The sequence below is a fragment of the Aspergillus luchuensis genome, chromosome 4 (genome assembly GCF_016861625.1).
Source record: "Aspergillus luchuensis IFO 4308 DNA, chromosome 4, nearly complete sequence".
Taxonomy (NCBI): Eukaryota; Fungi; Ascomycota; class Eurotiomycetes; order Eurotiales; family Aspergillaceae; genus Aspergillus; species Aspergillus luchuensis.
The window spans coordinates 2,828,669-2,847,211 of NC_054852.1; the positions used below are offsets into that span (position 1 = coordinate 2,828,669).

The 18,543-nt window shown below is 51.0% G+C and overlaps 7 protein-coding genes across 7 annotated transcripts; 3 read left to right on the plus strand and 4 right to left on the minus strand.

Annotated features, from left to right (window-relative positions):
- Positions 1-200: 200 nt before the first annotated feature.
- On the minus strand, positions 201-2,692 carry ARP5 (actin-related protein ARP5; the record flags this gene model as incomplete). Its single annotated transcript, XM_041689389.1, has 5 exons — positions 201-233; positions 295-1,071; positions 1,125-2,065; positions 2,118-2,438; positions 2,506-2,692. 5 exons carry the CDS (start codon positions 2,690-2,692, stop codon positions 201-203), a joined length of 2,259 nt encoding a protein of 752 aa, XP_041543079.1.
- Positions 2,693-3,134: 442 nt separating this feature from the next.
- On the minus strand, positions 3,135-3,583 carry DAD4 (DASH complex subunit DAD4; the record flags this gene model as incomplete). Its single annotated transcript, XM_041689391.1, has 5 exons — positions 3,135-3,181; positions 3,229-3,313; positions 3,368-3,412; positions 3,462-3,518; positions 3,581-3,583. The coding sequence occupies 5 exons, from the start codon at positions 3,581-3,583 to the stop codon at positions 3,135-3,137; spliced, it is 237 nt and encodes a 78-aa protein (XP_041543080.1).
- Positions 3,584-4,005: 422 nt separating this feature from the next.
- On the plus strand, positions 4,006-4,569 carry AKAW2_41001S (uncharacterized protein; the record flags this gene model as incomplete). The annotated part of the gene is made up of 1 exon (XM_041689392.1): positions 4,006-4,569. The coding sequence occupies one exon, from the start codon at positions 4,006-4,008 to the stop codon at positions 4,567-4,569; it is 564 nt and encodes a 187-aa protein (XP_041543081.1).
- A 1,098-nt stretch (positions 4,570-5,667) lies between these two features.
- On the plus strand, positions 5,668-6,417 carry GOT1 (Got1 family protein; the record flags this gene model as incomplete). Its single annotated transcript, XM_041689393.1, has 5 exons — positions 5,668-5,698; positions 5,778-5,804; positions 5,894-5,942; positions 6,016-6,031; positions 6,121-6,417. The coding sequence occupies 5 exons, from the start codon at positions 5,668-5,670 to the stop codon at positions 6,415-6,417; spliced, it is 420 nt and encodes a 139-aa protein (XP_041543082.1).
- An 851-nt stretch (positions 6,418-7,268) lies between these two features.
- pfy1 (profilin) lies at positions 7,269-8,030 on the minus strand (the record flags this gene model as incomplete). Its single annotated transcript, XM_041689394.1, has 5 exons — positions 7,269-7,400; positions 7,480-7,614; positions 7,714-7,798; positions 7,887-7,902; positions 8,003-8,030. 5 exons carry the CDS (start codon positions 8,028-8,030, stop codon positions 7,269-7,271), a joined length of 396 nt encoding a protein of 131 aa, XP_041543083.1.
- Positions 8,031-10,327: 2,297 nt separating this feature from the next.
- Positions 10,328-12,087, plus strand: AKAW2_41004S (uncharacterized protein; the record flags this gene model as incomplete). Its single annotated transcript, XM_041689395.1, has 2 exons — positions 10,328-11,200; positions 11,260-12,087. 2 exons carry the CDS (start codon positions 10,328-10,330, stop codon positions 12,085-12,087), a joined length of 1,701 nt encoding a protein of 566 aa, XP_041543084.1.
- A 453-nt stretch (positions 12,088-12,540) lies between these two features.
- On the minus strand, positions 12,541-18,531 carry AKAW2_41005A (RNA helicase SLH1; the record flags this gene model as incomplete). Its single annotated transcript, XM_041689396.1, has 1 exon — positions 12,541-18,531. The coding sequence occupies one exon, from the start codon at positions 18,529-18,531 to the stop codon at positions 12,541-12,543; it is 5,991 nt and encodes a 1,996-aa protein (XP_041543085.1).
- Between the last annotated feature and the right edge of the window lie 12 nt (positions 18,532-18,543).

Genomic DNA, 18,543 nt, shown 5'->3' on the forward strand with positions numbered 1-18,543 from the left:
TTCGCGCCCTGGATACACACCGCCACCCGCATCTACGCCTTTGGTAGTTCGGTGGTGCAGCTTGGGTTTGTCGCATCGCTGATCCACAGTCCGCCAAAGGCGTTCCCAGTCCCGACCTCGTCTACTCCAACCGGATTATGGTAAGATCTCACTCTTGGTATAGGTATTAGACAGGCAGAACGTATTGCAGGCTCTGACATCTACCATGTAGTGGCATTGCCCATATCATGCTCCTGTTGGAAGATTATTAGCCGATCTCGCTTGCGTCACAGCGAGGAATTTTCTCGTGCTTACCTTGAGATATTCGCTGCCCTTCTCCAAGTATTCCTGCCGAGTGATCGAGGACTTGGCCAACTCCGACCCTGATGCCCACTGCGCAGCACCCTTCCATGCGTCCAAAACCGGGTCATTTGCACGTCGGACGTTGAGTTGGGCATCCACGGGGAGGTACGCGCGGAAGTCGTTGCGGAGACGTTCGTCAAAGTTCTTGAACATGGTGTTGCCACCCGTGAGGAACACATCCCGCAGCAGTTTCGATTGCTCCTCGGGGTTCGGGAATCGCTGGTTCACAATATCGGCAGCAATCTCCAACAGGCCGGCCTGGTCAACGCCCGCAATTGACGGCTTGAACACCACCTCGGGAACGCGGATTCGCTCCACGTTCAGGTGCAACTGATGAGCCTCACGTTGGCTCTCAGGATCAAAGGGCCAGGGGCCCCGCAGGAAGACGTGCACTAGGCTCTTCGTCCAGTCGGATTGCGCGGCGAGCGTGTGATTCTCTGTGAATTCGGGGTCGTACTCGAGTAGCTCCTTCTCAACGGTATCAAGCATGCCTCCAAGATCCTCCTCTTCCTCCTCATCACTCTGTTCACCCGTAGCCACCGTTCGATAGACACCCCAATCTTCGTCGTTGGCACCAAAGGTGTCATCGTCCCCGCCACGCCTCCGCTTCTTGGGCCCATCCGCAGCGAGGTTGGCGAGTGTCTTCATGCGCATCTGACTGGCTAATGATTTGCGGTTGCCGAGATCCGCCTTCATCCTGTCACGTTCCTTGATCTTCTGCATGATGTTCTGTTGTGTAGAAAGGTTAGATGTGCCATTATCAGTACGGGGAGCAATCATACCTGACGGTTTGCTCTGCGTTCAGCGAGCCAATTCTCGAAATCGTTCTCGCGCTTCTCACGGTCGAGGCGTTCCTCCTCTTCCCGGCGAGCCTTCTCACGCTCTTTCTCTGCCTTCGCGCGTTGTCGAGCTTCAACGTTGGACTTCATCAGTCGCTGATGGCGCTTTTCCTTCAGACCAGCTTCATCCAGTTCTTCATCCGGGACGTCCAATAACGGGAATGACATCTCTTCCTGGGGCTCTTCGGTTTCTTCGATCCCCAGGTCCCGGTTCCGGGATCGTTTGATGGACCGCTCAAGATCCCGAATCAGTCGATCTAGATGGGCTTCATCCTTCAGGTCCTCCGCTTCGAGGATGCGCCTGGCTTCCTTCTTCGTCTCCGAGGCCAGTCCGTTTTGTAGGTCCTTGTAGTACTCCAATTCCTGCTCCTTCTTCATCAACTTTTCTAGCCGCATCTTAGCGGCCTGCTCCTGCAACCGACGCCCACTTTCCTTCTTCCTCTCAGCAATCCGGGCGAGTTCTTCCTCGGTCTTTTCGGGCACAACATGCTCGGTATAAGGGTACTGAACGATACAGTCTCGCTCCTCCAGCCCCGTCCAGTCTAGGTAGTGGCTCAGCTCTTGGTCGTAGTCCTTGGAAACGTAGCAATGCTTATGCACAATGTCTTCCATCTGGCTTTCTGTCATCCTCGCAGGGAACGTCGGGTACTTCAGGCGCATAAGTTTCAGCAAGTATTCCGATGCGTGCAGTCCACCCCAATTTAGCCGCGAGCAGTTGGATAGCAAAGCCTTGTTATTCAGCACAGGAATCACATGCGTCGATGTGTGGGAGGACGAGATGATGAGTCCGTCCTTTCCGCGGTTGTACCGATAGGAGAACAGGGAGTCGATTCCGTAGGCGACCGATGGCGCGGAATAGCACTCAAACAGGATTTCGTTCATCACTAGCATATCGTCAGCAATGCCACCATTGTAGTCGCAAGTGATACAACTTACTCCTTCTGGGATAAGCGAGGTTGGCTATCGGCTCAGTCATGACAATCGGCCTGTCAACCCCTCCATTGGCACCATCGACTCCCAGCTTGATGAACAGATAGTCCAACACCCCCTCCATGACATCCCAGTTACCCACCACACTCGTGCCAGGGTCGAAGGCATAGCGCAGCTGACCGCGCGTAGTCGCATCTACATAGGAATCGTATCCGATGAATTGGCAGGCTTTGTTGAGCTTCCGGTCGCGATACCGGCTCATCACAGGAGGAAGCACGAAACGAGGAGATTTGTCGAACGACCAACCGGCTTTGACCAGGTTCGAGCCTTCAAGTCGATCGCAAAAGTCAGTAGACCGTACACAATATAGTCTCAAGCCAGGGCCTTCACTCACCATTATCAATAACTATGGCGCTAGTACTCTTGCTCTTTTCGTAGCCTTCCGGCTGAGGGGGGTGGTAGCCTTTAAATGGGTGGTCTTTCACGTGGTAAGGTTCCGGGGGAGGCTTTTTGGCACCTTTCTCGGTCGAATTGATCGTGAACCGAGTCGGTAGAACCGGCTGGATCGAGGTGATAGCCATGGTGGTTGGACGCAGGCGCTCTTAGCAGCAACTTGGAAGCTTCCAGGTAAAGACCGCTCACTGCATTGCAGTGAGTGTCGCAAGCGTTAGTACACCAGTTACCCACTAGCAGATGATAGATGCGCGCTGATAAGGTTGTCAAAGATAGGATGACGCAGGTTGCGGTGGTGTTGGTGATGAGGAAGGAAAGGAAATGGGAGCTTGAAAGTTCCCCAGCTTTGGTCGGGGCCGTCGAGGCCTCTCCGGCCACCGCCAGCGGCGCTCATATGCCGCCAAGCCGATCACTCCACGAGTAACTATGCCTCTTTACGGAACCTAGCAGTCACACTTGGCTGTCTTTACCTGGTCTACTATCCATTCAAGTTTGAGGGATAAGTGAAATTCGGAGTTACGTGGAAATCATGTCTTCATTATCAATTTAACTAGGAAACGCTGTTGGGTATCAAGAACTGGACGACGAGGATGACGGGTCTTTCAAATTCTCCGTCGCTAATACTGGTCAGCCAAACTCAACTAAGAATTCAATGGAAAACTACCTTCTAGATGGAATAGAACGTTGGACTGGTAGTTCTTGAACATCTGTGCGACAAGCTCGACGTTCATGTTCTGGATATTGACCTCCTAGTAACGCCTATCAGTACTCTACCCTGGCGGAAATCAAGCAAATGCGCTTACCTGGAGGCTTCTGTTCATCACCATGATTGACTCATTTAGTTTTTCCTAGAGCCGATCAGCTATTGCAACTCAGAATGCCCTCCGGTTCACATACAATGTTGCCGATAATGCGAGAGAGCAGCAGGGCCTGCTGGTGCTCATGTGGACTTTCCTAGATATAATATTAGGATCACCTGGCTACCACTAAATCTTCCAGTGCACTGTATTGCTTACCATCTTTGCGATCTGATGTAGTTCGTGGATGAATTGTTGATGTTGTGTTTGTTTGTTGCTTCTTGGGATTCACGGCAACCCAAGATACCCTGCCACGTGACTGATACCGAGCTGGGCACTGAGTGGAAGGTTCACTATCCAGACATCAGGTCTCCAAACTTGGCTCATTCTCTATCTTCACTATTTCTTTCACTCTATCTCTGGGCAAACAGTAACTATAACTGCGTCATCTGACCATCAGCATCGGCAACATCGGTGCGCATCGTGCATCCTAGTTTCACAACTCGAGCAAGGCTCGGACGTGGGAGAGCACCGCCATACCCCCAGTTCGGCATTATCAACCAAACCTCCACCACTGAACCAAGACACCGACCTTATCCTTCCAAACTAAAACCTCACTCGCATCTCAACGTTTGATCATTACCATGGCTCCTCTTACCCCCGCCGAACAGGAGAATCACCAAGCGCTCCTCGATCGTCTCGACATTGCGGCAGTTTCCCGTCCGTTCCGCAATCCGAATTGGAAGCCATCGCAGCGTCGCAACAAGAACGTCAAGCAGCTTATTTCTGAGAGCTCGAGGAAGGAGGCTTCTGTAATGGCCACACAGTCTAATTCCGGCGCAACCACCCCACTCCCAGCTACGTCCGCCAGCACCGACGGCAGCCAAACCCCTGCCGATGGCACACCTCGAACGAACATCGCGCAGGCCGCGCAGAACCTCTCGACACTGGTGCTGGAAAAGAACGCCCGAGCTGCATTTACATCTGGACCTGCCGTAACCTACACGAATATCGAATCCGCACCCTCATTGCACCCGTCGCAGCAAACCCGCTACTGCGATATAACAGGACTGCCTGCTCCATACACAGATCCTAAGACGCGATTGAGGTATCACGACAAGGAGGTCTTTGGTGTGATTAGAACACTTGGTCAGGGAGTGCCGGAGAGCTATTTGGAGCTCAGAGCTGCCCATGTGGTTCTCAAATAAACGATGCTACGAATTTTGCTATGGAAATGTTTGTTTTATTACACTGTAAGATATCAAGGTAAGTTGTCATATTCATTGCGACGATAATGCGTCGGACTTCTAACTGAGGCCAGGCTAGATAGTAGCCTAATCTAATACGCGTTATGTACGGCCAACACAGTCAAGCCCTTTCCACCCACCATGCCCCTCTCGAGACAGGTTCAAAGAAAACGCTCCGGCTTATTCGTGACCTTATTGTGAAAGTTTATCTTCGCCTTGTGCAAGATGCACTCGACTAGTACCGAAGCTCCAGGAACCGGAACATCAGTTACAGCATCCGAAGATGCTGTCGCCGCGGCGTGAAATGAGTTGAGCCCAAAGGCTCGCCAGGTATATACGGGCAGAATAGTTGCAGTAATAGAGTCGCCGATTCAGGTCATCTTGATACCTCAAATCATCGTAGGCACTCCTTTCGTAGAAGCATTGCGTGTCTCTTGCACCGCCGCATCCCTAATATCGTAAAGATTGCACATTAGAAGCTAACAAGGTGTCCAATCATCAAAGACCCTAGTCAATGGTGTGCAACCCGAGTGATATTGTCGACACGCATGGTCCTCCCACGATGGTAAACATCAGAAGGTAGAATCGGTTGAGAAGTTGAGTTGAGAGAACCGAAAATAGCGGCTGTGCGAATGTTGTTGATCACCCGACCGCCATCCGAACGCGGAATAGCACAAACCTAGCCAAGAAAGGGACGTGGCAGAATTGGGAATTTTGCGCAGCAGCCGCAGTTGGTTTTGTGTTTACTCGCATTGCTGGTGCCTGTACATCAAGAGCTTCGTGAATCCTCCAGGACGAGCACCTATATATCGGCGTGCGATAGCTTCATCTTCTCAATTTCTAGTTATTTGTGGATTTACCGCCTCCTCGTCCATTCCACGATATATAGTGCCCCGTGCACGCGATCTCCGCAAGCCCCCGAATCCCCGAACGACGAACGCATCGCATCGTTGGGAGCTATAACCCACCTTGAACTCCTTTAGCTTCAGTCCTCGACGTATTATTTCCAACTTTTATATCAGTGCGCACGCTTTTGCATATAATCAGAAAATTGCCAATATGCCTACAATGTGGCTATCCGATAACCAGAGTAAGCAACGCCTACTTTGCACACTTCGCACGAGATCATATCCGGATCCATTGGCTAACGCACGTTCTTTCTACAATAGAGATCGGAGTTATCTTCTGCTCAGCTGGTATGTCTACATAACATGCTTGCAGCGACACCACGAATCCTCCATCACCAAACCGATGATCCACATACTAACGATGTCCCCCCAAACAGGAGGCTTGTTCCTCTTCGGCGGAGTCCTAATGTTCTTCGATCGCTCACTGTACGTCCATATCCTTCACCTACCCATACATCTCCCAAAACACACAATATAACTAACAAATCTCACCCAATAGACTAGCAATGGGCAACGTACGCTACCCCTAATGATCTCACCTCACTCTTCACCCGAGACGCAATGAACAAACCCACTAACCCAACCCAACCACACACACACACAGATCCTCTTCCTCATCGGTCTAACCCTAATAATCGGCCTCGAAAAGACCTTCGCCTTCTTCTCGCGCCGGCAAAAACTCAAAGGCACCGCCGCCTTCGCCGCCGGAATCCTCCTCATCCTCCTCCGCTGGCCGCTCACCGGGTTCATAATCGAGCTGTACGGTCTCTTCATCCTCTTCGGCGACTTCCTGATCACCATTGGCCAGTTCGCGGGGAATATCCCCGTCGTAGGGCCCTTTATTCAAAAGGTTCTGGAGACGTTGGCCGGTGGAAGGAGGAATGCCGAGTTGCCTGTATAGAGAGAACCTTCGTTCGCTCTTGGGGGTGTAGGCATGGGTGTAAGTGAGGGAATGATATTTTTGATAACGATGACGATGATGATGGAGGGATCTTGACATGTTCATGTGTATGAATAGTTATGTGGCATTAGGGTTTACTTCTTTTTTTTCCTTGTTACGAATATTTGCATGATAGGATGGGTATGGGATGGTGTGGTGTGGTGTGGCATGGACTGCTATCATTTGTTGGTCTAGTTCCATGTCTACCTACTTCTACTTCCTGCTGTCTGGATGAGCGGGGTGGTGGTGGTGGTGGTGATGATGATGTTTTTCGCTTTTATAATAGGGCTATTATTATGTACTAGAGACTTTCTAATTGTTAATATATCTTTTCCAATGAGGGGAGTATCATGATCCTGGGGAGACAGTATTCTTTGACGATGTTCGGTAGTATGGGTTGTGATATGACGGTTAAAAAGCTAATTTTGGAGATTACATTATTGTGCATGCTGCATAGATCGGAGCTGTCAGAATAACAGAGTGGCCGGTGATATCATTCAGAATGCGGGACAGGTGTGGACGCTAGATAGCTTTGGGCTGTTAACTTTTCTTTCCTGAGCATGTGAAATGGCCGGTCTGGACTTCCATATCAATAAAGGGTGGCTGGAATGGCTTTACTTATAGCACATAATGTACAGCTATGAATCTACGAGTAGTAATAAATGCCAATTGATGCGAAGAATACCGGAGAGAGAAAAGACAATCGAGAAAAGGAGACCACCATGATGATTTACATTTAAATAACCAGTATTACCGACTGTCCCTTGCTCAAGGCGAGACAAAACACAATTTCATTCTGCTTTTAAACCCATTCACCGGGGGTTGTTGATGTAGTCAACGAGGTTCTCGACCACGGTAGCGGCATTCGTGGTCTGGGCGTTCTCAGCGTGGTGGGCGACCATGACGCAGGAGACGGCCTTGACGACGACGATACCCTCCTTACCCTATTTGTTTCCATAAGTTAGTGAATGTTGATATTTTCGAGGGATGATAATGGCGAGGGCAAAGTGTGCGTGACAGTACCTTCTTGCCGTACAGACTGCGCTCATCAGCCCTGATGGTGACGAACTTCTCTCCGCCAATAGTGATACCGGTGCCAAAGGCAGAGTTGGGGTCCTTAAAGGCAGCGGCAATGCCCTGGAGCTCTTGAGGGGAGGCCTGTGGTGGTTGTTAACGCTGGGTTCGTGCTGGTTTGGCGCTTGGTTGGCCGTGGGGTCACGCCGATCAAACCAGCGGTGGTCGGGGAGCGTGTCATACCGAGAAGCCGGGAGAGCCAGCCTCAACGCCGGAGAGATCGTGGCTCAGAATACCGGCCTTGTCAAATTGACCAGATCCCATCAAGCTGAACGGCCTCGCGTCAGAATTCCGATCCCAACTTGGAGGGGCGGCAGTGGCCGAAGCGGGGTAAACATGGTTAGGTTATACGGTACCTGGAATCGACATATCCTGAGATGGAAGAAGAGAAAGAAGTCAGCCTAGAACTACCAAGAATAAAGGGCTATACAGAAAGAATGGAATGTCGCAGGAGCATGCGTTATCGTCATACCTTGCCAAATAGCGGAGTGCTGACCCATGGTGACGGTCGGATAAACAAATGGCGGGACGGTCGGGAAAGGGGAATAGAGACGGATAAGCAGAGCAATCCGTAAGAAGAGTGGAACGTGGGGGTGGTTAAAGACTCCGGGCAAAGACTAGGAATCGACCAGGAGAATGAGAAATAATGCGCTGGGGGGAAGAAGGTGGTAGTAGATAGTAGAGATGAGTCTCGAAGAAAGTTGGTGGGAAAGGAGGGGGAGAAGGAGGCCGACGATGAGGTGAGTTTACTAAGAGCGGGCTTGGGGGGTTTGCTGCTGCTGCTTTAGTTGGTTTAGTTTGCTTTTGGTGGGGGTGGCAGGCATTGGTTTCCATTTGCTTTTTCCCAGCTGAGCATCTCCTGCTAGTAATTCCTGCCCCGCCAATTCCCGACTTTTCTCATTTTCTCTACTTGTCGGTCACCGTAAGATGTATGGATCTCTAACGTCTGTTTATCATATGCTGCTACCTTATAGCTCCTACTTGAACTTTATCCTCACTACCAAGTGGTACATACCGAGATCAAACATCATATTGCCTCTTCTTTCCCCTCCGCTCACGACTACTAATGACCAGCTGTCATCTACTCTTTGGGGGGGATCACTTTTATGGTACGTCTTCCTACGTCATCCCCCTAGCAACACAGAGCTGCACTCTGAATAGCCTCATTCCATCACTATCTAGCTCAACCTTGCTATCGTCCACCAAAACTACGGTATGCGTAGAGAGAATCCAGGCGGTGGAGGGCCCCAACGGCAGGCCGACTCCGTAGTTCACCCGCTTCAGTATAGGATAATTAGGATTAGTCCCCTACCGGTGCAAAACTAGACCCTGTTAGACACCCCAAGCATGTCCACTTTGCGGGCCTCTTTTCACCGGTTTCTCCTTACCGCCTCTTCCCTGTCTATTCATCCCTTATGCCTCTGCCATGGGAACAAATTCATCGAATAAATTCATCTGGAGCAACTGTCACCTGCGAGCTGAGATGATGTGTGGTGGGTTGACTGGGCACGTGCCTGTCATCGAGTCAGGTGCCGGGGATCATCTGCAGCCATCCGTCAGTCGCTTCTTTCCTACTCCTCTCACTCCTCGACAATTCCCTTGTCGATGATGGTGGATAGCGGAAACTCCCGTCCATCATGAACATTTTCTAATAATGGTTGATTTCAAATACTACACCATTCTCAGGCCATCAAGCCTTGATCTACGAAATAATAAAGAAGCTAGAAACGCCATTCAGGAGATGGCTGGTCCGTGACTTACCTTAAGGTGAGGGCCGCGGGCCAGTTCCTTGGGCGGCCTCTTACTTTAATTTCCCCAGTGGACTCCTCAGTCTTATCTAGCGGGCCTCGTGCCTCAACGGGCTATCGCAATCTACTGCCCCAAGAGACTCGGAAAATTGCAACGTTCGGCTGTCGACAGAATGCAGGCATGGTCGCACGAGCATCTCCGTGAAAGGGTTTTTCTCATCTGCGGCATCGGTTAGAGGATCCGTAACACCAAGGCCCTGAGAATGAGTCTCAGGCCTTGTGTGATCGCCAGGCGATTGAGATATTCACAATCTCATTGGTCGAGCGCACAGGGGTTTCAGAACAGCTGGAACCAATGATTCCAGCTGCGCCAACGCTCATACTTCCAACTCGAGGTGAATCCGTCGGCCGGAGCCTCTCTCTTTGGCCCCTCGCCCGCGCTCGTAATTAAATGCGCCCGCAACATCCAGCGCTGATTTGCAGCTACTAGAATAAGCGCCTCGTGTGGTTCTTGATGGCCTTCACCTATTCCTAATCACAGAGCTGTCAAATTCTTGTGACTGGACGAATGTCCGTGTCCAGTGTTAGCCATGCGGGGACGCCCGTGTGGTCTCTCCTGAGCAATTTCTCTGGAAATTTCTGTTGGCTGTTCTGCCGTCGCGCTTCGTCAGATCTTGCACAATGTTTTAATCTAAGCCCTCGCACTAGTTCGCCCCTGCCACACGTCTCACTTAGATGTAGCGCTCTGCCTAGTGCTCCACAATAACTGCCGCAACGTCTTAACTATGCTGCGCTGACCCTCTATCGCCCATTCTCCTTTTCTCCCCATCATGAACTGACTCTTTCCTTGTCTGAACTGCTTGCATTTCATTTTTGGGTCTTCTGGAAGGCCGTCCATTCCTTTGTCTTGAGATTTTGATAGAAGCAGGGCTTGGCTCCCTCTAACGTTCTTTACTTTTTTATTTCACCATCATCTTCTTCTTAGCAATACTCTAGAACTTCACCCTTCACTTTCACTTCGGTATTTGATATACAGGCAGTCGTGCACAATGGCTAGAGGGACGTTTCTAGGAAGGTCACGTACAATCAGGCAGGCGGAGGCTGGCTCTTCCCCAACATCAAAACACCCTGATGTGCTGCCACGGAAGGGCCAAAAGTGTATCGAGGATGGCGCAAATAACAGCCGCCCAGCGCCTCATCCAAATCGGAGCTTTCATCGCCCAGTGGTATCGGAAGGGCACCCGCAGAAGAGGTTGCAAGCCATGAGCCCTATCAACACCGAGGCTCCTCCGCTTCCCTCTTCCCCCATATCGTCACCCGTCAGCACCAATAATGACATGAATGGAAGTCTTATCGGCGTCGCGTTGGGAAGTCCTCGGATGATCGACCCGCAAGTTCCCACATCACAGATACAGGATACGATCCCTGTCAAACCGGCAGAACCACAAGCGCGACCATCGTTGCAGCGCAAGCCAAGCAAATGGAAGAAGATTGGCGGCCTTTTCAAGGCCAAGGCTGCCATGACAGCCCCTCCAAATCAACCCTTCTATCAGGTCCGGCTCGAAAATGAATGGCCAATGCAAGGCTCGACCTATTCATTCGAGCAGCAGCCAAAGATCCAGTCTTCAGGCCTCGAGAATCCTGCCAGTCCCACCGCAGGCACGGACGCATGGCCCTCTATAGTACCGGAAGTCCAGACTTCTACGCAGGAACCGAAACAGTCTCACGCAGATGCGACCAGTAGTTCGCCCCAGGAGAAGGAACAGTCTCTTGGATCCGGTCCCCTACTCCAGGTTGACATTCCTGACATTCAGCTGGAGCGATACAGCGTCATGTTTGGAGGAGTCCTCAAGAAGAACAGGCTGTCTTCCATGAGTAGGCGCAGCAAGAATTTGGAAGATACGAAGCCTCCAACAGTAGAGGTATAGTGTCCAAAAGTACATCTGGCTTGAAGATATCACTTTACTGACATAATATGTAGGACACTCCTCACTCGCCGGTTCCGACACGGTCGAAATCCCCCAGTCCCAGTTTCAGCCTGTTCCCTCCGACCAAAACGAGCAAGGCCTCGAAGGTCCTGGGGAGTCAGAATATTCCTCGCGGCCCCAGCCCAATCCACAGGAGTCAAACATCCCTAGGGGAATCAAATCAAGAAAATCTGTCGGAAAAGAGTAGTGTGGTCCTCATGGTCCATAGCTCGCAGCCGCCACATAAGCAACAGAACTCGGTGTCTTCATTCCTTTCTTCCACGACCATTGGTTCCGAGGATGAACGGCTCCTCTTGCAGAAATTAGGTCCTGTCCGTTCATACTTTGATGCAAAGGAACCAGAATGGGAGATCATCAACAAGAAGCCTACAGCAAAGGAACCCGTACGCGAGTCACCTCCGTCTCTAAGGATCGATACGCAGGTAGATTCGCCCAGAACGGCCAGCTATGCGTCATCAACTTTGTCTGCATCATCAGACACGCCTGTCAATGCGCCCCGGCAAAGAAGCGAGGTTTCGTCCCCCGCAAGCAGGCGAACCTCCCCCACCTCACCAAGACGCGAGCCCTCTGGAGACGCCAAAAAAGACAGCAACCCATCCGATCCAGAAAACCCCGTCCCCACCGTCGAAATCTCAATTGCACGATCCGTCTCCGTCTCGAAAGGTAAAAGGCAGGTCCTTGTACCTATCCGACCACGGCCAGACCGTTTGGATCCCAATGAGCGCGTGGGCGATAAGAAGGGGAAAGCGCCCCAGGTTATGGCAGCTGATCGCAACCATCTCCCTGGACAATCGCAGGAAGTACTGGTCGACACCATCTAAGCGATTAGTCTTGGGAAGTCGGTATGCTCATGATCACGTGCTTATTTTATGCTTCTTATACCACCATTTCAGTCTTTGTTTTCATTTCATCAACAGCGCAGGTATCGTTCACCATTTTGATGTTCTTATCCAGCTAGGTGCATCAGAGTTGGTGGTATTTGGTTTTTGGATTCTTTTTCAGGTTGCTATTTCTTTTTTACTTTGTGATAGCGTACCCTGGTTCTCATGTTTGGTTTGTCTGCTTGGCGATGTATGTCAGGACATGAAATACTCTCCTGGAAATTTTTCTACATATCTTGGACACTACCAACTACGTCAGAAATCATTTAGGTTTATCTATATATATCTCGTCTGTTATCTTATTTGAACTCGAATATATCCATGCTTCTATTGAGCTCTATGTACTCACATCTATCTATTCATCTCGTATTTCTGATCCCATCTGAACCCGACTCAACTCTTCTCAGGAAAAGTCGAAGACTCAGGCAAAGTCTGAGTCCCAGACACCCCCGCATCCACCTCCACATCAGACAGCGTCCACTCCATACCCGGGTACGAATCACTAACGACCTTGACCGTAACCCGCATGCTCTGACCCCTTACGTTCTCGGGGAACTTAACAGACGAACGAACGACAAGCGGTCCATTCCTGTTATCGTTAGGCTTCCTACTCGGCCCAGATCCAGAACCACCTCCGTTACGCTGATTCGATGACGATGGCCAAGAAACACGTTTCAGAGCCAGGAGCTCCCCATCCTTGCCATCGGCGGATGCGCCGCCGCTGTAAACGAGCATGAAGTATCCTTCTGTTTGGGGTTTGGGAAACCGAGGAGCGTAGATCCTGTAGTCTCTGTCTCTTGGGGCGTTCTTGCGCGTTAAAGTTACGGTGAGACCGTTTGGAGTGATGGTTGGAATAGACAAGGATAGATTGGGTAGGTTGGATGCAGCTTTTGTGAACTGCGGGGGGAGGTTGAGCTTCTTGGTGAGAGATTCGGTGGCTTTGTAGGGGAGGGATACGAGTGCGGTGAGGGAGGTGGGGAGCGCCGATTGCTTCTCTGCCGGGTCGACGCCCGGGAGGATAGAGAGCGGCACGTCTTCGGGCCATCTTGCTGATTTGATGCATTGCAAGAGCGACATGAACATGTGGCAGGCGTGGAGGTAGCCCAATTCAGCCATGACGTCGATCGAGGCTTGGATGATACGGATGCCTTGGTCGAGGACGGAGGTCTGATCACCGACGTAATCGGAGATGGGGAGATCGATGCGGGACATGTATGCCTGGAGCAAGAGGAAGGCTTTGACGTGTGGATCCCAGAGGGGAAGGTCACCCATGGATTCTACTGAGAGGGGGAGGTTGCGTGCCAGTTCGGCGTTGATCAGGTCTTCGTTGTGACGAACGGGCAGCTCGTCGAATTCGGTTGCTGAACACATCCAGCTCAGGACATCGTGGAAGGTTGGGTTGGGTTTGGCATGTGCCATGAGGTAGCGGATCGTTTTGTGAGACAGGTAGTAGTAACTCATGATCTTGCCGAATGGGGTTGGATCAACTTCTCCGGTTGCTGAATCGAGTACGACACAGGAAGACTCAGCCAACTCTCCGAGCGACTTGTCAACTAGCTCGATCATGAAGTCCTGCGCTATTGCCTGCGCTGCCATGGTGTTGTGCTCCTCGGCTGAGATTTCAAGGCCATAGTAGGAGGGATTCTTGTGCAGTCGGCGGAAGAAGAATGTCCAGGTCAAGTAGTCAAGGGCGTCCTGCTGAGTTGTGATTGTTCCTGCGGAAACTTCGGCACCCAAGTGGTTATCGAGCACTTTGTGTAGTGTTGACTCGACGGGGAATCCGGTATGCAAGAAGTGCTTGTAGAACGCCTTCTTTGCGTCTTGTGTGAAAATGCGCGCAATACCTGACGTGTCAAACTGAGGACGTCCTGCTCGACCAAGCATCTGCAGAACATCGGTGAGATCCATGTCCCTGTATCCTTCGATCTTAGCGTCGAAGAATTGTGTTCCCTTCACCACGACCAGATGTGCCGGAAGGTTAACACCCCAGGCGAGGGTACTGGTGGCCACAAGGATCTGGATTTTGTTGTTGCCGAAGAGCTCCTCAGCTAGCTGTCTGTCTGATTCGACAAGACCAGCATGGTGCAGACCAATACCGAAGCTGAGTGCCTCGCGCAATGCGTCATCTTTGACTCTTGCAAGGTTCAGCTGCAGATCTTCCTCGGACATGCGGACGAATCTACGAGGATTATCCTCCATACCACAATAGTTGATCAAATCCTTGGCAGTCAATCGAGTCTGTCGACGGGAAGCGACAAACACAATCACCGGCTTTTCGGGAGAGTGGTTCTTGATTGCCAAAAATGTCGGTCGATTCATGGACTGCATCAGCGGGCAGAACCCACGCTGCTCCGGGAATCCGTCGATGTAGATTTCAAGCGGTACAGGACGCACGGAGTGTCTGAAGTTATACAGTCCTTCCTTCACACCGAGCCAGTTCGCCAAGTCGGTGGCGTTCGCGCATGCAGTGGACATACCCATCAGCCGAACAGAACCCTTGGATTGCGAAGCGATGTAGTTCATTCTAGACACAATGATTTCGAGAATCGGTCCTCGATCACCACCCAGCAGGTGAATCTCGTCAATAATCACCAAGCTCACCTTTCGCACGTAGTCTCTAGTTTGCCAACTACGGGAGATACCGTCCCACTTTTCGGGGGTGGTGATGATGATATCGGCGTCCCGGATAGTCCGTGTATCAGGAGTGTTATCACCGGTCAATTCCACCAGTTTCAGGCCCATAGGTGCAGTAAGACGCTTCTTCCAGTCCTGAACACGTTCGCGAACGAGCGCCTTCATCGGTGCAATGTAAACCACCTTCGAGCCCGGCTTTTCTCTGAAAGCCCACCACATAGCCAGCTCTGCGGCTACAGTCTTTCCACTACCGGTCGGGGAGCCCAGCAGAACATTAGCCGGGGTGTGGTACAGCATGTGGAAGATCTGCGTCTGCATTGGGTTGAAGAATTGGAAACGCTGCCCATAGAGCTCCTCCAATATCGGATTCTTTAGCGCAGATATGGGAAGGGGTTGGAGATTGAGTAGATCAGTGTAAACACTTTCCGTATCTGGACGAATCAAGTGCTGGAAAGACACAGGATGCACCGTTTCTGCGCCCAGCCAGCGGTCAGAGATCGCACGAACATAGATTTGACTGGGAAGAGGATCGGAAAGCGGAATGGTGAAATTCAACTCGTGTTCATCGTTTAGCTTCTTCCTGCTGAGGATGAAGTACTCGTGGTGATAAATCTCAGATGTCTCAGAGTTTTCTACCCAGATCCAGTACGATTCGGAGGCACCGTGATGCCTGTCATTCCAAATAAACTCTGGATACAGACTCAATCGGATACGCAGAACATCACGGTTCAATGGTGCAATTTCAGCCTCCACTCCAAGGGTAGGGAAATTGTCAAGCAGCTTTGCCAAGGTCTTCCCCATCTTTTGGTTGTGAACCAGCTGGCCAATTTCGGCTGTCTCCATGTCTCTCATAGATTCGATGGAGGATGTCGGAAGCTTGTCATCCAAGTTCCTGAGGATGGGCTGAGGAAGATCAAATTGATGGAATGGGTGATCAAAAGGCCACATCTGCTTCTCAATAGCCTTGCAGAGTGACAGCAAAACTTGACACTGGTAACCCCAACGGCGGTTCAAGGCGATCATGAACAAGGAACGACAAATTCTGGCTGCATTTTGTGCCACATACCCTGTATCAGACACCAGAGCAAAGTCTTCAATCCTAGCGCGAGAGATATATGACTGCAACAGAATGTTGGTTTTGGCATGTGGCGAGTCATTGCCTCCCTCAACCTCGGTCTGGATGGCCTCGTCACGGAGTCTATTTAACTCTTTGGACTCGGTTTCCCGGGCTTGGATGTTATCGAATTCACCACTCATACTGATCATTCTGAGTACATCCGCCTCGCTGGCTCTGGGACGCATCAGATTGTTGAAAATTTCAACACTGGTCTGCAAGACATAGTACTGGCTTGCAATGCGGCCAACATCTTTCGCGCGCAACTCTTCTGTCTTTTCGTTGTATATAATCATTTGACTCTTTTGCAGTACGATGGCAGCTTGAATGACTAGCTGACGACGTCTTTGCACCAGCATAGGATCGTCACGAATTTCTGCCCAGTCAATTCCGTAATTGCGTGGCTCTCGTTTCATACGAACAAAAAGATAAGAATATCCCAGCCATTGCACGGCTTCCGGGACAGAGGTAACCGTTCCTAGAGAAATTTCGGCATTCAGGTTATCCACCAGCCGGCTAGAGAATCGAGATTCAATCGGTTGCTGTGATGTTACAGCAGATATATAGTGGTGGAGCTTATCGTGGGTCGTACAGATGAAACCAATACCTGTATCTTGGAATTGGGGTCGACCAGCACGACCAAAGATCTGTAGCACATCCAATATACCTAGATCGACGAATTTACCTTCTTGCGGATTGTACAACTGAGTACCTTTGATAACTACCGCGGCAGCAGGAAGGTTGACACCCCACGCAAGTGTAGCAGTACAGCAGAGTACTTTGATGAGTCCTTCGGAAAACAGTCGCTCCATGAGGTTGCGGTCACTCCGGCTCATACCAGCATGGTGTGTCCCGAGCCCACTGGCGAAAAGCTCACGCAGTTCGCGAGCACGGCTACGTTTAACATCACCAAGACCATTCGAATAGCCTTCGTGCTCTTGACAGCTGAACAGGTTCTCACACCCATCCTCAGTGGCCATCTGCTTCAGCATTCGGGCAGTCATGACAGTGTCCTTACGCGAGTGGACAAAAACCATGACTTGGTGCCCTCGTTCGAGCATATCACGGACTTTCTCAAAAGCTACAGTATCAAGGTTCTCGCGAGACTGCTTGGTGCCAGGTTTGCCTTTCACACCAATGAAATGTTGTTCCAGAGGAACAGGGCGGAAGGACTGGTCGAAGAAAAAGAGACCAGCCATCTTGTTGACTTTGAGGAAATCGGCGACGTCGACATAATTCGGGAGAGTTGCGGAGAGACCGACAATGCGGATAAGTGATTGCGTACTTTCGACTTGACGCTGGGTACGAGCCACCAACGATTCAATAACAGCACCACGCTCATCATGAAGCATATGGACCTCATCGATGATCAACAGACGCACCTTCTGCACGAGCTCTGTATCTCCCGTGCTCTTCCGGGTCACCACATCCCATTTTTCAGGGGTAGTGACGATGATCTGTGTTTCCACAATCTCTCGCTTCGTCAGTTGCATGTCACCTGTAAGCTCTCGAACCTTGATCCCCAACCAAGCGAGACGTTTCCCGAGCTTCTCGGTAACTTCAGCGGCCAGGGCCTTCATCGGAGCAACGTAAATGATCTTAAAATCCTCCACCTGAACCGCGAATTCAGTGGCTTGTGGTTCCTCGATAGGATTCGGAATAGTGTTCTTTCCAATGGCGTTTAGGATTGTGAGCATTGCAGCGTCCGTTTTACCAGCACCAGTCGGGGCACAGATCAGCATGTTCTCATTCGTCTTGTAGGCTACTTCATATAGTAGACTTTGCATCCGATTGAGGGTCTTGTACCCCTTGAAGGTGCCTTGACACAAGCCATCTAACGAGGCGATCTCCACGAGTTTATGCCCGGGTCTCAGGGTACCGACCTTGGACGCGGGAACCTCAACCTCGGTATACTTCTTCTCGTCGATTTGCTTACTGCCCATTGGCAATCCGTATCTCTTTCCTCCAAGTGCAAGGACATTTCTGGACTCGTGCAGTTTGAATACATGAGGGTAATGCGGTTCCGATCTCGTCTGTGCCGGCATCAAGGACGCATGCTTGTGTTCGTAGTCCGCCTGTCGCAAAGCTTGCTCTCTTTCCGCTCTCGTCATAAGTTTCCCAGCCATCAAACCATCCGTCTGGGCCTCTGGTCCGGTATGCGAGCTGGCGACAATATCCGCCCTGTGAGCAATCAGGTCAATCACGAAGTCGAGGTCATCGAATCCCACAATTTCGGCCAGTGACATTTGCAGTTCGTCGTCTGCGCTGTCTGTCGCTAGGGCGGCAGTGATTTGCTGCGCTAGTTCTCCGGCATCCATACCCGACTTGTTAGCAGCAAGGCTTACGCACTTCTGCTCAAGCCAGAGCTGGTCGTAGCCGGATGATGTCGGAGGAGAGGGGAGCTCGTCATAGTCATCGAAGTCGTCGCTGGCCTCTTCATCGGAGCTGATAATGTCCCAGATATCATCATCGGCAGTTCCGGGCGATGAATAGTCCTCGTCGAAATCCAAGTCCAGGTCGCTTCCGTAGCTTGTATCTTTGGCGGGGTCTTGGGGAAGCTTCAAGTCCGCAATGGCCTGGCGCATGGCTGCCAGCTGGGCAAGCCACTGGGACTCGGCGGATCCGTTGACAGCCATTATAAATTTATG